This window comes from Gouania willdenowi, chromosome 16 (assembly GCF_900634775.1).
Source record: "Gouania willdenowi chromosome 16, fGouWil2.1, whole genome shotgun sequence".
NCBI lineage: Eukaryota > Metazoa > Chordata > Actinopteri > Blenniiformes > Gobiesocidae > Gouania > Gouania willdenowi.
In genome coordinates this window covers 10,044,987-10,063,430 of record NC_041059.1, presented here as the reverse complement: position 1 = coordinate 10,063,430, position 18,444 = coordinate 10,044,987, and the positions used below count along the sequence as shown (strand labels likewise).

At 37.9% G+C, this 18,444-nt stretch overlaps 1 protein-coding gene across 16 annotated transcripts in view; it reads left to right on the top strand.

Annotated features, from left to right (window-relative positions):
• cspg5a (chondroitin sulfate proteoglycan 5a) overlaps positions 1-18,444 on the top strand; it is a 52,212-nt gene that overhangs the window by 23,244 nt on the left and 10,524 nt on the right. For all 16 annotated transcript variants that reach the window (XM_028470504.1, XM_028470500.1, XM_028470497.1 and 13 more), the window contains exon 3: positions 13,791-13,979. In XM_028470504.1, coding sequence (XP_028326305.1) covers positions 13,791-13,979 — 189 coding nt within the window. The remainder of the gene's footprint in view (positions 1-13,790; positions 13,980-18,444) is intronic.

Below are 18,444 nucleotides of genomic sequence, written 5' to 3'. Positions count from 1 at the left end.
TCATTGGCGTTTTGGCTCAACACAGATGAGAACCAATATGTTAGTTCCCTGTGTGTGTGTGTGTGTGTGTGTTTGTGTGTGTGTGCGTGTGTGTGTGTGTGTGAGCTGTGCATGCTTTGCTGCTGCTTCAGATGTCAAGCCATTTCAATTCAAGTGCTATAAATGTTTGGACCTTTTAACCCCCTGCAGTAAAACACGCGACCCCATGAAGAGCAGGTTAACTGGTTAAATCCTACCTGCACTGGGAAGGAGTGCACTACTGTGTGTAATGTGTTGACTGTTAGTGATTTCACACCAATGTGGTAATTAAAACATAGTTTGTATGTAACACTATGCACGAAAAAACCAAGAACTTTAACAAAAATGTTCGGGTGTTGTTGTTAATTTAACCATTTAAAGTAATTCTTGAGTGGATTTTTCGTGCAACAAAGAGATTGTTGGATGGATGTGTTGACTGTCAGTGATTTCACAACAATGTAATAATTAAAACAGTTTGTATTCAATACTGTGCACGAAAACCAAGAACTTAACCAAAGATTTTAGGGTGTCACCTTTAATTTAACCATTTAAAATAATTCTTGAATGGTTTTATCGTGCAACAAAATGGCTGTTGGATGGATACCAAGGCGATACCTTTCCACATGTCATAGTGTCCTTGGGCAAGACATTGAACATTGAGTTGCTGCCAATCGATAATGAGTACCTTGCATGCTCTGTCTGTCTCTCTCTCTCTCTCTGTTGCTCTATGTGTGGATAAAAAATAGATTTTAATTTGCTCTTGTTGGTTTTTATGGCATCGTTTAGTTTCTAGACCAAGACAAATCCAAAGACCCTGTTGGACGGTAAAGTTGACATTGTTTTTGATCGTTCATGAACAATAATTTGACAGATTTATCTTAATCCTTAACTGTATGTGCTAACAACACAATTTTCCAGTGGAGAAGCTTCCATTTTTTTACATGGGTTATTAAATATGATGACCTGATGTTAGTATGTGACCCCTAGACCTCATCTGATTTTTGGTAAGTTTCTAAAGTCCAGATTCCCATTGCAGACATCTGCCGGTTGTTTTCTTGATCCTAATTTTGCAATGATTATTAATACAAGCCAACAGAGGCCCCTGAGTGAAAATAAGGTAAATATTTACGTTGTGTTTTGATCTTGGACACTTGTTTGCTCATAGATTTAACTGTAAGCCTCAGCTCGCCCAAGAACTCACACACCCTAAGAAATCAAGTCTCCTGTTTTCAAGCAATCTGCGACATCTTCTGGCTCTCCTCTTTGACTGACTGAGGAGAATGAAAGTGTTGGTGTCATAAATCTCTTCCTCGTCTGGAGCTGAGGCATTCAGCTCTCCGACCATATTTGGAAATACAAAGGAGCAAACTGAAGCGACAAAGCAAGTGTGTTTATGTGCCTGTTGTGATGGCACAAGTGGAAAAGGGAGAGAACAAAGAAAGCAAATTTTAAAAAGAAAGAACGGAGAGCACGGAATGAAAGAGGGAAGAGTTTCGAGCGAGAAGTGGAAACAAAAGAGGGCGGAGAAGAAGAGAGTGAATCACAGTCCTGCATCGTCTGCCAGGATGGAAACGGCTCACTCAAGCCAGGTTGAATCTAATGCGTGTGTGTGTGTTGGGGTTGTGAGCACGCGTGTGTGTGTGTCTGTGTGTGTGTGTGTGTGTGTGTGTGTGCTGTAGCTTATTTACATAGTCATATACATCAGTTTGTGTCATGAAAACACACCTAGAGGTAACCAGGATTACAAGCATGCACACAAGCATTCACAGAGACAATTATGGATGTTTCTCATCCAAGTCAGAGAGTGCAGGAATCACGCCAGTTGCACGCACGCACGCACGCGCACACACACACACACACACACACACACACACACACACACACACACACACACACACACACACACACACACACACACACACACACACACACACACACACACACAGTTTAGGTTCACAGCACACAAACAGACACAGATCCAAAGCCAGTCATCTGGATTGATTGGGTTCTAACTTGGACTCCTCTGAACCAAGTGTGAGCTCATGGAGTCCTTCTGTCTGTGTTTCCCTTCAAATTCCTAACAATACTTTATGGCCTTATTTGTGTAGATGTAGAGCAGATATCAGCCCCACAGAGTTTGTTAGATTCAAGGTGTTTTATTGTGTTTTCTAAAACACAACCAGATGTTAATGGTTTATGAGTCCGAAAACATTGGCTTGATATTTATCGTAAGGTTTTTTTTAGAACAAAGATGTAGGCCGTCCATAATTACCCACACATTTACATACTAATATTCCCAATCTTGGGAATTTCTCGGCCCACTCAAAAAAATCTTCTGGAGCCCACCCAAGGTCACTATGTGCCAGACCTTTCCTTTGGAAATCAACTTTCTAACAAAGTCTTACAAATAGATCAAATATGTGAAATGAGGTGTTAAATGCAAAAACATCACTGTTTGGTTAATTGGAGTCTCTAAATTGCCTGTAGGTGTGAATGTGAGTGAAAGTTGTGTGTGTTGTCCTGCAGTAGAGTGGCACCCTGTCCAGGGTGTACCCCCGTCTAACGCCCAATGAGATCTGGAGATAGGCACCAGGAGACCCCCGCAACCCTGAAAACAAGGAGCAAGTGGGTCAGAAAATGGATATATGGATGGAGTTGTTAAATAAACAGTAGTTTAAAGTGTTGACCACACAAGTCTCACATTATCGCAGCCCAAACTTCATCAGTCCGGTGATGGATCAACTGTTTTATCCCCTTTCCTTACAGCTAAATTAAACAAGAACACACTATCACTCTTCCACTTGGTTTTGGTTTGCTCTGAAAAGTGCAGTGAAACGCAAACCACAACAAATGATTATGTAATGTTTTCAACATTCCCCATTTTGGCGTGTGTGTCAGCAGGCAGAGAGAGAGAGAGAAAGAGAGAGAGAGAGGGGAAGGCGATTCAGGAAAGGACTCTGCCAATGGTAATTGGTTACACCAATCAAACTGAGGTCCCCTAAACAAGCTGGTGAAAGCATCTTGTAATAACTGAGACAGCATTGCATCAAATTGCACCAAAAGTTTTCGTAAAATATTAAATCAAATTTATCGCCATTTAACATACCCAAACCTTAGTTTTTACACTAATAGGAAGCAAAAGCTATTTTGATCAGTTTTTTGACATGTGAAAATAAATTATTGCATGTAAATTACAGCTAATTTATCGTTTTCCTCATTGTCTCATCAAAAAAAAAACATCCCGCACGTTAGAATCATAGTAGGTGCGACATGGGAGACATTTGCACATCTGTAATTGGTTTGCAGTTTATGAAGTTGTTAGTGGTCCCCGGGGAATGACAGGTTTTATGGAAATGAGTTACGGTGCTCTCCTACCAGCAAATCTGTGCCGAACAGGCCATTAGCAGCATCGCTTTAAATATAATTAGAAAGAAGGTTAGCTCACAGCACAGTTTGTTGACAACTGAAATGGAGGGACCTGCAGAAAATGGGATGTAAGTGAGATATGTGAACGAAAACGTAGCAAATGAGGCGTGCGTGAGCATCCCAGCTGTTTTTTTCTGACACATTCTTGCTATTGCGCAGATATTAATGGAGCATTTCTCATTACTTCATGCAAAAAATAAAAATTAAAACCCATTGTTATCTGTTATTTTCTGGAAATCCAGAACTATTGAAACGTCGCAGCATAAATATTCCGATCAATCTTCCTTTATTACTGAACATGGAGTCTTGATGATGTTTTATTCCAGTGTTTAGCTTGCTCCCTGATTGAATGGGCCCCCACCACTCACAAATACTATTACGCTTCTAACATTCCAATCTGTGTAACGAAAGCTGTAGCGATACTTTTGCTTAATCTGGGGAATGCGCTGCAGAGTTTATAATGCCTCAGGGAAATCAAAGAAAAGAGCTGAACAATGACAGATTGCGTCCGACCAAATACGTGTTTGTTTTTTCCAGAAATGGTCAAGATTGAAGGTCTGGTGTCTGTTTCTATCAGTTTGTTTGAGATGCACGGCCACTAAAGTGCTGTGGCACAGAAGCAGTTTTCACAGCTGCTTGTCTGTTTCTCTTTTTTTTCCTCTGATTATCATGTGTCATAGTGGAGATTAAAGGCAGAACAGTCACACTCACAGCTACATGGTGACACTACAGAGAAACCCCCTTCCATCCAATCATTTATAGAAACAATAACAAGTAGAAATGTTTCCATTGGTTATTCTCCAGCTTATGCAACTATTTGTAAATCAAATGTGAAAAAATAGACTAAATGAAATAATCAACAAAAACATTACAACTAGTAGTATGCGTAGCATGCTAAAGTGAGGTCAATTATGGCTGACTTTTTGTTGGGTTAGCATTTATAACAACTAATACAGTATGCGTTTAGTATTTGGCTTCAAATTGAAAACCTGCAAAGCAACCAAAGAAACCTAAACTATCTTTTTAGTGTGTCCTTGTTCTTATAATCTAATAATAATAATAAATTAATACTACAAGTCATTTTAAATGTGTAACATTTCTTATTTTCAGATTAGTAATTTTTGTGAAAATATTTTCACCATGGTTAAGTATACAGGTAAGATGTGCCCCTCCCCCAATCAATCACCACCTCCATAAAGACAATATAATAATAATAATGGCTTGGATTTATATAGAGCTTTTTTTGAGGGCACTCAAAGCGCGTTACCGAAACCATTATTCATTCACACCAGTCATACCAGTGGTGGTAAGCTACAATGTAGCCACAGCTGCCCTGGGGCAGACTAACAGAAGCGTGGCTGCCATTTTGTGCCTACGGCCCCTCTGACCACCACCAACATTCATGCACAATTCATACCCATTCATATGAGGCAATGTGGGTAAAGTGCCTTGCACAAGGGCACAACGACAATGACTTAGACGACCCACTCTAACACTGAGCCACGGTCGCCCCCCACAATATTACCTGCAGCACTTGTATATACAGTATGTATGTATTTATCCTTTGTTTATCCCTGAAGCTTTATATGTTTAATTATTATTATTTTTGTTTCTGGTTTGTTTTTTTGTTCTTTTTCTCTTCTTCGCACCAACTGTCAAGTTCAATTCCTTGAGCTGTTTTTAAACTGTACTTGATTCTGATTCTGATACTGATATTAGAGTTTGTCTTATTTTAAAAATCCAACTATGGTCACTGTAGTTTTTAGCAGTAAATGTTGATTCTCTGCCACGTGATACATTCCAGACATGAACAGAGATCATTACACACATTACACTCAACGCAGTGCAATGCAGTTTTTGTTGTTAAAAAAAAATAAAATTTGTGTTTCAGGAAATTGTATTCTATTTAGGAATGGATTAGGAAACTAGTAGTGTTCCAAATTATTAGTTTTTTTCAATTTATAAGCTTACATTTTTAATAAAATATTTACTAATATTTTGCTTTAAAGTAGTTACGGCCCTGCATAATCTAACCGGACCGCCTCTCTGTAACCCCATTTCATAGCTATGGTGTTATACTTAACTTCTCAGTGATGAGAAGGTAATAGCTAATGTAAGTCCTGAAGTGTATAATGTACATACTGTAGAATAAATGCTGACAAAAATAATATTGTATATTTTTAAAAAGGTGTTTGCGTTTGCACTCAACATGTATTAAAAGCAAGGATCACAGGGTGAACGAGGCTCCTTCACATTTGAGAGTTCAGTAGAAAAACTGTTTTTCGGGTGGATGTTGAGATGAAGTCACTCTTTTACCAACCCCGCCTTGTTCTCACTGTGTCGGGCATCTTGTTCTGATTAAACAAAGACAAAGTAGCAATAAAGATTTTAACTCAGTCTTATTGAATTCCCAATTCTTGAAGAATTAAACGATGGTTCTTGTTTACTTTTAATCGATCCCAGTCTTTAAAAAAATTCCTCTGCCCTCAACCTCACCTCGATTTCCCTTCTCCTGCCAAAAGTTAGGTTCAAGAAGGAAAGTGAAATGAGTTTTTCTTTGGTTTATGTGAAAACATTGTTTTCTAGGGCTCTCGTGTCCCGTACTGATCTATAGTCTTCACATCCACCTATCTGGGTGGTTCCATCTCAGTTTTTCCTTAGTTTTCTATTTATTTTTTGGTTTTTGCTGCATTACATCAGAAAATATGCCTGGAGGAATATTTAAAAAATAACATTTTCAAGAAAATCAGGAGTTTTTCTTAGAGGTCGACCGATATGAGATTTTCAAAGGCCGATACCGATTTAAAAAAAAAATGTACAAGTAGTCGGTTTAAACTAAATACCTGTTTTAGGTAGAACCACTCACTCTTTCCCTCTGTTCACACCCACCACCATTATACCTAAGCTTCACACTTGTCAACATATGCAAAACTACAACTTTACAATTGACTCTCACTTTAAAATAATCAACTCTTCCTCACCCAGTCTTTCCTCCCTGTTCCCTTAACCCCTTCCCCCTCACCTAGGTGTAACACTGCCCTCTCTTTTTATATCCTCCCTATAATAAAGTGTTTCTTACCCTTCCTTAAGGAGGGCTGGTGATGGTAAAAAAAAAAAGTATATATATATATATATATATATATATATATATATTTTTTTTTTTTTCATGGCCGATCTTGAAAAAAGTCCATATATCAGACCGGCCAATATATCGGTCAACTTCTAGTTTGTGTTACATCAAATTGTGTAAATAAAATGTCCAACTCACAGTCATATCTGAATAGTAGAGATGTAACGATTAATCGTAAGGCAGTTAAAAATTAATTCATAGGTATCACGGTTGATATTGATTTTCTGAAAATTGAATCGCAGTACTTTTTTTAACCACAAGTGTAGGCGGCGGGCGGAGTCTGCTTATACTTTCTTTCTGGCCGCCTTCTACTCTTAAATGTGTTAATAAATGATTCTTTACCCCTTTAGCACCGAAAGAATATCTATAATATTACTTGAATATCTGTAAAAGTCACATTTTTCTATTAGCTCTGTCTGCTAGCGTAGCTTATCTTCTTCACTGCAAGATATCTGCATGCCAACCGACCACTGTGTTACCAGCGCCCTCTGCTGGTCTAAACAAATATGACAAATCAGTGCAATCGCGGTTTTTTTCTTTTTTTAAAGTCCAATTGTTAAGGCACAAAATACATTTTCAGTTGCACTTTTAAAAAGAAAAAGAACCATTATGCAGTTTTGCATTGTTTAGTATAGAACCAGAATTTAAATTAATAGGCTTCATTTTCATTTGTATTATTCCTTTATTTATTTCATTCAAGATTTATTTTTAGTTAAATTGCATTGTTTTGAATAGTTTATCAAGGAATTCTTTTCAAAAAAGGAAAAATAAAAGGAAAATAGTACAGTATTTTCTAGTTTTTTTCCCAAAAAAAAAATTTGTCTACAGTCCCATTTTGTAAAATAAATTGTGAGAGAATCGTTACATCCCTACTGAATAGATGTCATTTTAGTTGCTTTGTTGTTCAATTTCTCATGTGCTCAGACGCAGGTTGAAATTTGGCTGCAGTGCTCTGCAGAAACTGCTGTAGTAATAGGTGAGGTAAGGTGAAAAGCTGCACGGGGAAACCAAACGTTAAGCCCAAGTTTTGGGAGATTTACAAGAGGAAAGAGGAGAGATTCACAGGCCTCTGTGATCCCTCTCAGGCAGTTGGGTAAAACACATTTGACAGGAGAGGTTTTTTTTGGAACTGATGAAAAGTCTTTTCGAATTTGTATTTAGTTCCTTGCAGAGTGAGTGCTAGAGGAAAAAAACAAATCCAATCATAAAAATCTTCCTTAAAATTCAGCTGAGAATAATTTTCCCCTCCTGTCAAACTACATCCCAGATATCTGACCAGTAACACCCCGGGCTGTAATCATTCACTTTTACCTCAACAAATGCCTGAAATACACCCAAAACATGAACGTTAAACTGTGTGCACCACAATATTTTCACATAAAACAGTATGTTTCTGTTTTAGGTGTTTATTATATACAAAAAATGCTGAGAAATCACTGAAAACAGCTTAAAAAAAAAGGGTCCAAAGTTGTTGATACATGGGAAGAGAAAATACAAGCTTCACAGAATGCATCTATTTTCCAAATGAGGTCCATCACTGAAATCAGCTCATCCATGTGTTGTATAATAAAAACACACTGCCTACTAGTGATATTTAATTGAAACTGCGGCTCTTTCTATGCAATCTATGTTTACAGATATTTTCTTTTGTAAAATAAAAAAAAAAACACTTTTTCAACCAGGATTTTCCTCAGGATTTGGTTCTTTCAAATACTGGAGAACACGCTTCCCTTAAATATGTCCACCTGATTTTCATTCCCAATCTTTTAACATGAACTCTATGTTTGATACTTCTGCTTTAAGCAGTATTTAAGCGATCATCAAACAGTATGGCTGAATGACGCTATGAGGTTTCTTCTTGGTTAGACATGTCCTGGATGACGCACTGCTAAATTCTGTGCAAGTATCAGAAGCAGAAACATTTTAAGTGTTTGTGAAACACTTCATGTTGCAATATATCAAAAGACATAATGTCTCTACCAGATTTTTACACAACCGCCAAGATGAGATGTTGCAAGATCAGCGTGAAATGGGATTGTCTCCAGCTGGTACAAGCCGTGTTCACTCCGACTTTGTGGATTGCAGTCAGTTATCTCTATAAAACCTTTAAACATGTGTGTTTTTAAGAAATGTTACTATTCCCTAATGGCAGTGGCTTCCTATAGTACGACAAAGGTCCACACCTCTAGACAAAGATGGTCAGGATTAAGTTCATTTGGCCTCCATGTTCCTCATATTAAATTTTGATCTGTGAGTTGTTTTCTACAAAGACGAACATTATATGAAAGCTGTTCTTTTTGACCCAAGGAATCTGCTAACATCAGATTCAGCATTACACCTTCAGTCTTCTACAGTTTATTCAGATGTTTCACTAGCACCTCTTAGCGCATTCTTTTCTTCTTCGTGAGTCTTGTGATTAATTCCAGAAAGTAATTTTTGTGTTCTTTTTTAATAATATGGTCATGTTCCATTTATGCAGGAAATGTCTTGGGAAAACAGTTGACTGAATAAATGAAACCTTAACATATTACTCAAAAAGAAGCTAAAAAGAACTTTCTGGAATTATTACGAGGAAGTCAAGCACACGTCAAAGGCACAAGCAGATGCCTCTGCAGAAGGCTGGCAGTTGCCATTCAAGACACGGCAGGTGATTAAAGTAATTTTCCTGAGAAAAAATGTGTTGAATAAATGAAACTTTAACTTCTTATTCAAAAAGAAGTTTCTGGAATTATTACGTAGACGTCAAGGACGCGTCAAAGCGATCGGCAGATGCCTCTGAAGAACACTGGCAGTTGACAATCTAAATCTAAACACGTCAGGTGATCAAAGTAAATTTCCTGTGGAATAAAATTTGTCTGAATAATTGAAATCATAACATATTCAAAAAGAAGACAAAAGGAACTTTTTGGAATTATTACGTGGCAGTCAAGGACACATCAAAGCGATCGGTAGACACCTCTGAAGAAGACTGGCAGTTGACAATCTAAACATGTCAGGTGTTCCTGGCAGATACAGAGTGAATGAATTTTACAGCAACAGGAGAAGAAGAGATGTGGGTGTAAAAGTGCTGTGTCGGAGGAATGAAAATATTATTGCTTTTATCACTTAAACATAAACAGCCAAAAAGAAGAACAGCTCAACTGTATTACATATAATATTTGTATATCACAGCTGGTGTGGCTGTGGACCTTCAGTTTTATTATAAATACTGTTGTTATGACAATAACGGAGCATATTTCCATTGGATATACAGCGAGATTGCAATGTTTGATGCTTTTCACGGCTGATGATAAGAAGAAAAGGAGAAAGAATGCTTGCACAAACTGAAAGGATAGATGTAATTAGGTTGGAGGCACTTGCCAAAGTGCAGTGAGATGTGAGGGATATGAGAGAGAGACGGTAGGAGGGGGGGCAGGGGGGGGCGGTGGGGGCAGTGAGACAGCCAGTTAATAAAGAAAAGGAAGGGGTGTGTGTATGTGTGTGGTGTGGGGGGGGGTGCTAAGATGCATGTGGTGGCATGACATGCCAGGACTGCTCTGCTAGCTTTTGCTGGTCGGCTGCGTTGCCATGACGACTAACACATCTTCCATTGCCTCTCTCGCATCTCTTTTATCCCTCCCCCACACTCATCCATCCTTTGCTTGGTGTAACTCTGACTTACATAAACATCTCCTTTGTGAAGCGTAAAAAAACACAAGCCTCTAAGTGTCCATTATTTTAACACTTTTCTGACACAATCAACAAAATTTTCATTGGAAATCTGTTTCATCAAACTGTGCATGTTTCACTCACCAAGTGCAACATTGATCCTCGTTGCTTTTCACGTTCCCCGTGACCTTTTTTGTTGTTGTTGTTGAATTATTCCCGCCCCTGGTCCCTCCCCTTGTGTTGGTTACATGTTGTTTTCATGTTTATTCATGCAGTCCTGATGTTTTAATGATGAACATAAAATATTTAAGATAATTGCAGTAGAAATCAACTGAGAGTACCTGTACTAGTTTTGCATGTAACATAAAATGTGTTTAATCTTTTGGGGAAAAAAAACATTTTTTATTGGTGCATTGGTCCCCATATATACAGGTAGCTATACACTTTTGTAATGATACAACATGAATAATTGTTAATTATTGATATGTTACGGACCCCTCAAGCAACGGACCCCTCAAGCTACTGACCCTAGTTTTAGAACCTCTGCTGTAGACAGTTTCAGATGTGACTGTGGAAGTAGAGTTGAGGTACTTGTTTGTCAGCATTTCCTAACAATATTAACTGAGCATAAGCTGCAATAAGGTCATTATTAGTATCTTTTTCGTAACTCAGGCCAATCTTCAGCCTATTCTCAACAATAGCAAAACAAAGGAAGAGGAGATTTCTCCCTAGACTTTTCCACCCCAGACTGCACTGGGGAATAGTTCAGGTCAGGACTTGGTTAGAGGAGCGCCTGGATGAACACAGATGTCTCACTTGAAATAAGTCCGAAGTGTCCTTGACTTGCTCACGGAAGTGTGGAATCCTGTTCGCGACATTTAATGGCACTCTGGTCACATATGCAATCTTTAATTCAGTGTTCTGCTCATGAAAGGACATGGATTGAGAAAAAGAAGGAGCGTTTATTTATATCTAACAGTCACCTGGGCTCTGTTCAGCCAATGTGTGAGAGGAGAATAACAACCAAAGCAATTTCCACCTTATTCTCTCCTTCGTACTTGTTATCATATCCCCAAAGTGGGAACAGATGACAAAATATATACACTATTTACAGTGTGTAGAGACAATGTCACGGATGTGTACATTATGCATATTTCTAGTACAGTTTGTGTATACATCACAGTGTGAAGCAATGTTTGTATACGCCACCGTCCTTCCCGTCTTTACTTTTTGATCAAGTGCACATGCTGAATTCATGGTATTGTTACATAGTTCTGTCCATGTCATGTGTAAGTTTTACACGCTGTGAAGCTGCGTCACACAGACTCAATATGTGGTGACATACATTTGATTTTACACATTTTACACATTGCCGTCTGTAGACGACGCCATCTGCCTCTGTCGTTTCAGTCCCTCGGCGGATGCAGTGTTCAGTCAAACAGCCACGAAGGCAGCCTGGGACTCAGATGGCAGCTGTGTGTGTTTATCTGTGTCCACATATGTGTCCATAATGTGCATCTCAAAGTGGAGGCCCATGTGTGTTCCTTCTTCTCATGAACCCTTTTGTCTTTATTGCCTGCGAGAAGAAAGTTTTTTGCACGGCAATATGTTTTAAAGATATACAATTATAATTTTTATTCGTAGGTTTTTTTTCTCCATTTATTTTACTTTTTCATAATAATCCCACACAGCCATTATATTGTACAATTTTTGAATGAAGCCTTCCTTTAAATATCTGAAGGTAACTAGCTTCACTGATGGCTTCACTGTAAACATAAAGGTTTATATAGCATTTAGGACAGTGTTTTTCAACCTGGGGGTCTGGACTCCATGCCTGAAAGGTGTGAAAAATGAAAATACATTTTTGAATTTTTAAAAAAATTATTCTCCTTTTTAAAGATAAAATGACACACAACTATTCTTAAACAACTATTATATAATTTCACTATGTCAAATATAAATCTAGTTCAAATGAAATGCAGTAAATAAAAAAAATTGGAGCTGGCAAAACTATTCTATTTAAAAAAATAAATTAAAAAAATGTCTTTAAAGGTGCAGTCCGCAACTCTCAGATCCCTCTCTCCCCCTCCCTCCCCGCTGCTCTCTTGCCCTGCCTTCAAACTTTCCAAAGTCCCTCCCTCAGAGGAGCTAACAAGCTAACGTTAGTCCGACAGCAGCATCACAGTAATATAACATGCTCTGTTAAAAGCATATTACTGCAGCTTCTCTCTCTCTCAATATGCACACACCGCAGAAGCAGCAGCAACAACACAGTGTCACTTACAACAGCCACATGGAGGCTGCTGCGCGCACATGAACAACACATGCACCACAGTTCTAGTGTAACAATTACAAATCAAACATAATGTAAATCAAGCAGCAGTAATTACCTTTCAAGCAGAAAAGTCACCAATTCCATCTTCTACTCCTCTAGACCATACACTGTAAAAAAAGACGGCACTCTAGTTCCGGGAAAGGGGGCGGGGCCTGTGAGCAACAGTTGTCAGACAGCCTATCAAACACAATCCTGACTCTGATTGGTTCTTTTTGCTCAGTCGTTGTGCATTCTGGCAATCTGCCAAAGGCTGAAGGAGCAGCAGCTGAAACTCAATGAGTCTGTTTTTTTCACACAAACTACTAGTTTGATATAAAACTGTCCTTACCTAGTGACAGCTTTAGTAAATATGACAAAAAGTCACTTTTATAAGATTTGCAGACTGCACCTTTAAGGTTGCCAGTGAAAGTATCTGCTTGACGACCTTTTTCTTGTTGTGATCCCATTTTTATATCACAAATTTCTGGCGATCCCAGAGACTTTTTTTTCTCTAAAATGTGTCACAAATACAGGATTAGTACACAAAGTGACATTATGTGCCAGCTCAGATATTATTTATACAAAATTGTATTTGATATATATTTGTATTTGAGAAAGTTAAAGTTTAGAATACAGTTGTATGAGTTTGTGTTTTAATTTGAAAAGGAATAATAATTACCTTACTGCACTGCATATCTATTTCTGTGAAATTACATATAGTTTTTTTTTTAATTGTGCAAAAAGAGATAAATAAATATAATTAACAAATATAATTTTAATCCTATTTATTTATTTTTGTGTATCTATTTGGTACAGTTAAAATAAACAATGAAAAAATTGAAAAATACATAATTTTTTTTTAAATTACTAGACATTTAGGTGACCACATTTTATTACCCGGCGACCCCACATGGTGTCACAACCCCAAGGTTGAAAACCCCTGATCCAGTATATGGGTGCTTTATCTCGTGTGCCTGTGATCTTCCACTTTTCTTTGCTAGTTCTGTGATGAACTGGTGACGTGTCTGAATCTGAATTTTGTCCTGCCTTGAGGCACAAATAACATATTCCAGGTGAAATTTACAGGCTGCACAAAAAAGGAGACATTATGAATTGTGAATTTTATCATGTTTTGTTAAGTTGTCACTTGTTTCTATCCTCAATTTTAATCTTCTTCCTAAAAGTATCTTTTGACTTGACACTGATCCATTCTTCTAACTCGTCTTTGTCTTCTCACTCCTCTCTCCATCTCAGGTGCAACGTCCAGGACTACATCTGGCACAAAGGTGCCCGCTGTGAGTCGGTGGTGACTGAGTTCCAGGTGATGTGTCTGGCTGTGGGAGCCTCTGCTCTGGTCATCCTGCTTCTCTTCATGATCGTCGTCTGCTTCGCTAAGAAGCTCCACGTGCTTAAGACGGAGAATAAGAAGTTGCTCAAGCGCAGGTAAGACACTTACGGGAGCTGCTAATCAGAACCTGTGCTATGATTTTGAAAAGCTCTGATACTTTAAGGGATTTTGGATTTGTGGATAGGATTGTCTTTAGATGTCTTTTTTTCTTCTTTCTTTCTGCTTTTGAGACTAAAGACAACTCCAAATGTCCACAATTTAACCACAACTGTGTCACGTACATCAGTCCTTTTAATATAGTCTGTGAGTATTTGTGGCATACGCTTTTATTCTCCTGAGGGCAGAAGATGTCAGCGGACAGTTGCAGTAGATGTAAGGATAGTGACAGACTGACAAATCTGTACAGCTGTGTCATTGCTTACACGACAGTTAACTTCATTTTTTATAGCAGAGCAGATCAAATAGTTAGTGTATCAGTCAAGATGGAGGTGACGTGATATGTTGATATGTTTAATACAGCTGCCAGTCGAGAGGGAATAATCATATATCTGTTGAAGAATATTGCCAGGATAGAACAACATTGTGAAGTTGCTGGTAAGGTTTTTAGCACTGTAACTCAATGGCATCAATAAAACTCCTTAAGCCAATTGTGTCAAACTCATGGCCCGGGGGCGAACTCCGGCCCTTTGGATCATCCACTTCGGCCCATTGGAGAAAGTAAAAATGACAGAGAAAACATGAATCATTATGTAAATGAAACTCAATAATATTTGCAGCGGCTCACAGTTTTCCTGGTGCTTATACCGTATGATTACAGTCATTTTTAATGTTAAACAATTGAAAAAACTTAAAACTCTTACAAAATCCTTACATTTTCCTCAAATTATGAAATCATATTTCCTTTAATTAAATAGAAATTGGATGAAAATTTAAGAAATTTAAAGTGAAGATCCTGTTGGGACTGATATGGATCACTTATTAACTGGTCAGTTTCTGACATATTTTGAGTTTTATGTATACGTAGGATGGGAACGTGCAAACTAGGGCTCAATAATATTAAAATTACTTGTTTTCCTGCATAAAATCTGTGGCCCACTTGAGATCAAACTGCTCTGCATTTGGCAGAGCCGGAAGTGTACTCTCATCCGACGCTAACGGCTATGCTAATGGCAGTTCGGTATGACAAGATCGCTGCTTCCAACTGTGTGTCCGAAACGTGTCCTTTTCACTTTAGCAGGTGTTGGGCACAGAACCTCCTCACGGACATTTCGGAGGATTTAGAAACTCCTAAGTGTTGCAGAGCTAAAGATATCTCAGAATGTGTAACGCTTCACTTCCGGGTCACGTACTTTAGCAAATCGGTAATGGAGAAAAAGAATAAAGGTGTTCATTTTTCGTTTTTTGTTTTCTGTACCGAAGCAAAAGAGCTTGAATTTGAAAAACAAGGCGTTTTCCGTTTTTTTTCCATTTTGGTTTTGGAAACAAATATCAAATAATGAGTGTTTTTTTTGTTTTTCATGTTTTGTTACATAATGAAAAACGAATGACACACGGATTAGAAATAAATACATGCCCAATGTTTCAAAGTAAACTTTGGAAAAGAAGAAGAGAAATCTCAGCGAGACGTGGACTGCATGCACACCAAAGAGGGCTGAAGGACTGGATTGAATACAAAAGGAGTGGGTGGGGGTCGTTCACTGTTGCTTTCCAGTGCCAGTGTTTCAACAGTGATCTCCCTAGCAACAGGGCTGATAAAGATGAGCCCAGCTATTGAACATCACGGATGCCAATTTAAACCAAATAACCCAGTCCCCCATTATCGAATCCCTCGCCGGAAGGTGTATTTTTAGCTCCAATGGTAAGGTTATCAAGTTCATCGTGATGAAGGAGATAATGGAGGACGATGATGAAGACGATAGCGAGGAGGAATCGCAGTGCAGTCAGTCGCTGTTAGCATAAAATTTGAAAAGAGGAGGGAGAAAAGGTGATGTCATCGGTACTCTGCATCCAGCTGAAAGTAGGGCAGTCTGAACAGGAGGAGGGAGGCAGTGAAAGGCGGGGTTGACCTACATACAGCTGTGCGACCCGAGGCAGGGAGCAGCATGAAAGAGACAACACAGCCTCATCAAGTGGTTGGAGAGAAGAAATCGAAAAAGAACCGTGCGAGGAAGACTATAGGAGAAAGGAAGGCAGCAGATTAGAGGAGTTAGAAAAGGAGGACAAGATGAAGCAGAGAGGGGAGGGAGGAACTGTTGCAGGAGAGGAGACAAAGCAAAGAGAAAGTGAAGAGAGGAAAAAGAGAGGGCGGGTATGGAGAAGAAAAGCTCAGGCTGACACGTTCAGAGAAGCGTACACGGCTCATGAATACTAGAGTCACCCACACGCCCCATCTGCTGCTGGTAATTACACTCACTGCTTTTTGGTGCAGAGATCAGTCCCAACATGACCATGGTCAAAGATGGAAACTCAACTCAACAGTCAGTGTGGAATAAAAAAAAAAGTAATGCAGCCTTTGCAGTGAAATATTACTCAAATACAGAAGAATTTAGTGAACATTTTTTTTGTATTTTTTAAAAAAAGAATACATGGTGTAAATATTTTATACATGTTCTTTACGAAAAGGCAATTACATCTTCTTAGATTTAAAACTAAAACATCTTAACTGCCCCCCCCCCTCCCTCTATGGCTGCTTTCAGCATTGTTCAAAACCTTGTTGAGTTAGTGCAGTTTTTCTAAAATGTACGCAATGGAACTACAGGGAGTTCATGAAAGAGAGAGAGAAATGAAGAAAAAAAATGAAAACAGTAAAAATCTGGGGTGTATAATGTTTATTTTTAGCTAAAAATGATAATCATTATAATGATGATGGAAATTATCTTGATTAGAACATGAACTGAAAATACAAGACCCAGTCTTGGTCCCACACCAGGCGAGAGATGACCGTAGAAATAAATCTATTCAGGACTGTAAATACTAATCCATCCCCCTATTTTACATAATTAGAGTCTTTAAAATTTGCGTTATCACTCATTCATTCCATCATTATGTTCTATATTTGTTTTAATTTAGTATTCTGAGCAAAATGTTGTAGTCGGACAAAGGAATAAGAGAAATAAGAAATAAGAGAAAGGGGGAACACTGAGTTAACAAATACGATTTAATGAACATATATAGTAATAATTATTATAATAATACATTTTAATTTATAAACACTTGTCAAAAACTCAGACACTTTACAGTTATTAAAACGTTATTTTAAAAATGTCAAAGAGCTAACAACAATGAAGGTCACTAAAGAAAATACAAAGCAATCATATGTTAAAAGTTTGTTTTTAAAAGGTGAGTTTTGATGAGTGATTTGATGATATAGTGTCATTATCGCGTGACTTTTAAAAGTTCTTAATGATATGTGTCTAATATATGATTTCTTCATGTGACTGCAGTGCAGCAAACCACAGATGAATCTGTTGATGCATAGTCACCTTCTTTAAGTCTGAAGTTGCTGGATGGGTTTTTGTACAGTTGAAGAAGTTTGTTCTTCTTCTAGATTTCCAGAATCTATTCTGTCTATACTGACCTAACAGAAAACTTGAAAACATGATTATCTGGATTTGTGATGATGACAGTAGCAAAAAAACAATGTTTCTGTTTAAAATCTAAGGTTCAAACCATTAACTTCTGTTTGCAGATTAACAGTAAAGTAAGAGCCCCCCAAACCTGAGATTTAACACTCCCAAATGATAAAGTCTTGCTCTGTCTACCTTCCTCATTATTAATAAGTCTTTGATGGCTGTGTCACATTTTTTATCAAATATAAATGCCAAAGCTCACCCTGGGATTAGACCCACATCTCTTTAATCATAGATATCTGGAGGAGAGTGAAAATCTGACAGGGAAAACACGGTTGGGCAGCTAACAATGATGATGATGCCGGTCTGTGTCGAGGTTTGTGTTTTTAGGCAGTTACAAATGACAACTTCTTCAGAAGTGATGAAATAAAACTAAAACTAAACTTTAAATCCCAACAATGTTATGACACTCATTCTGTTTCTGAGACAAAGAGTTTAGATCAACCCAATCCAGAGGTTTTGACGAATCGTCCAACCCAAGAATTGGAGAGGGATCTCAATCAGACAGATGAAACATATCACTCTTTTAATATCCCTCCTTTCTCAAACACATGAAAACACATTATTTTTATTATCACAAGTCACAAAAACAAATGCCATCAGAAAATACTGTTTGAATAAAACGATGTAGCTACTCATTCTCTAACATTTCTTAGTTTGGTGTTTTAAGTATCAGTCACATAGAGGGGAGGATTCAAGAAATATTATTGCCAATTACAATCTACATAGTACCAATATGTTTCTTTGACCCATGGTGACCATATCTCTTACTAACCATGTTTCCTATTTTAATGGAACGTGATCACTGAACACTCGAGACATTCTACAAGCCTTTGGAGAGTCTAACTTTAAACTGGCTCCAATTCCTTTTTCTGTCTACTTTTACTGATTTTAAGACAACAATATGGATTTCAAAAAGTTTACTTGTAGT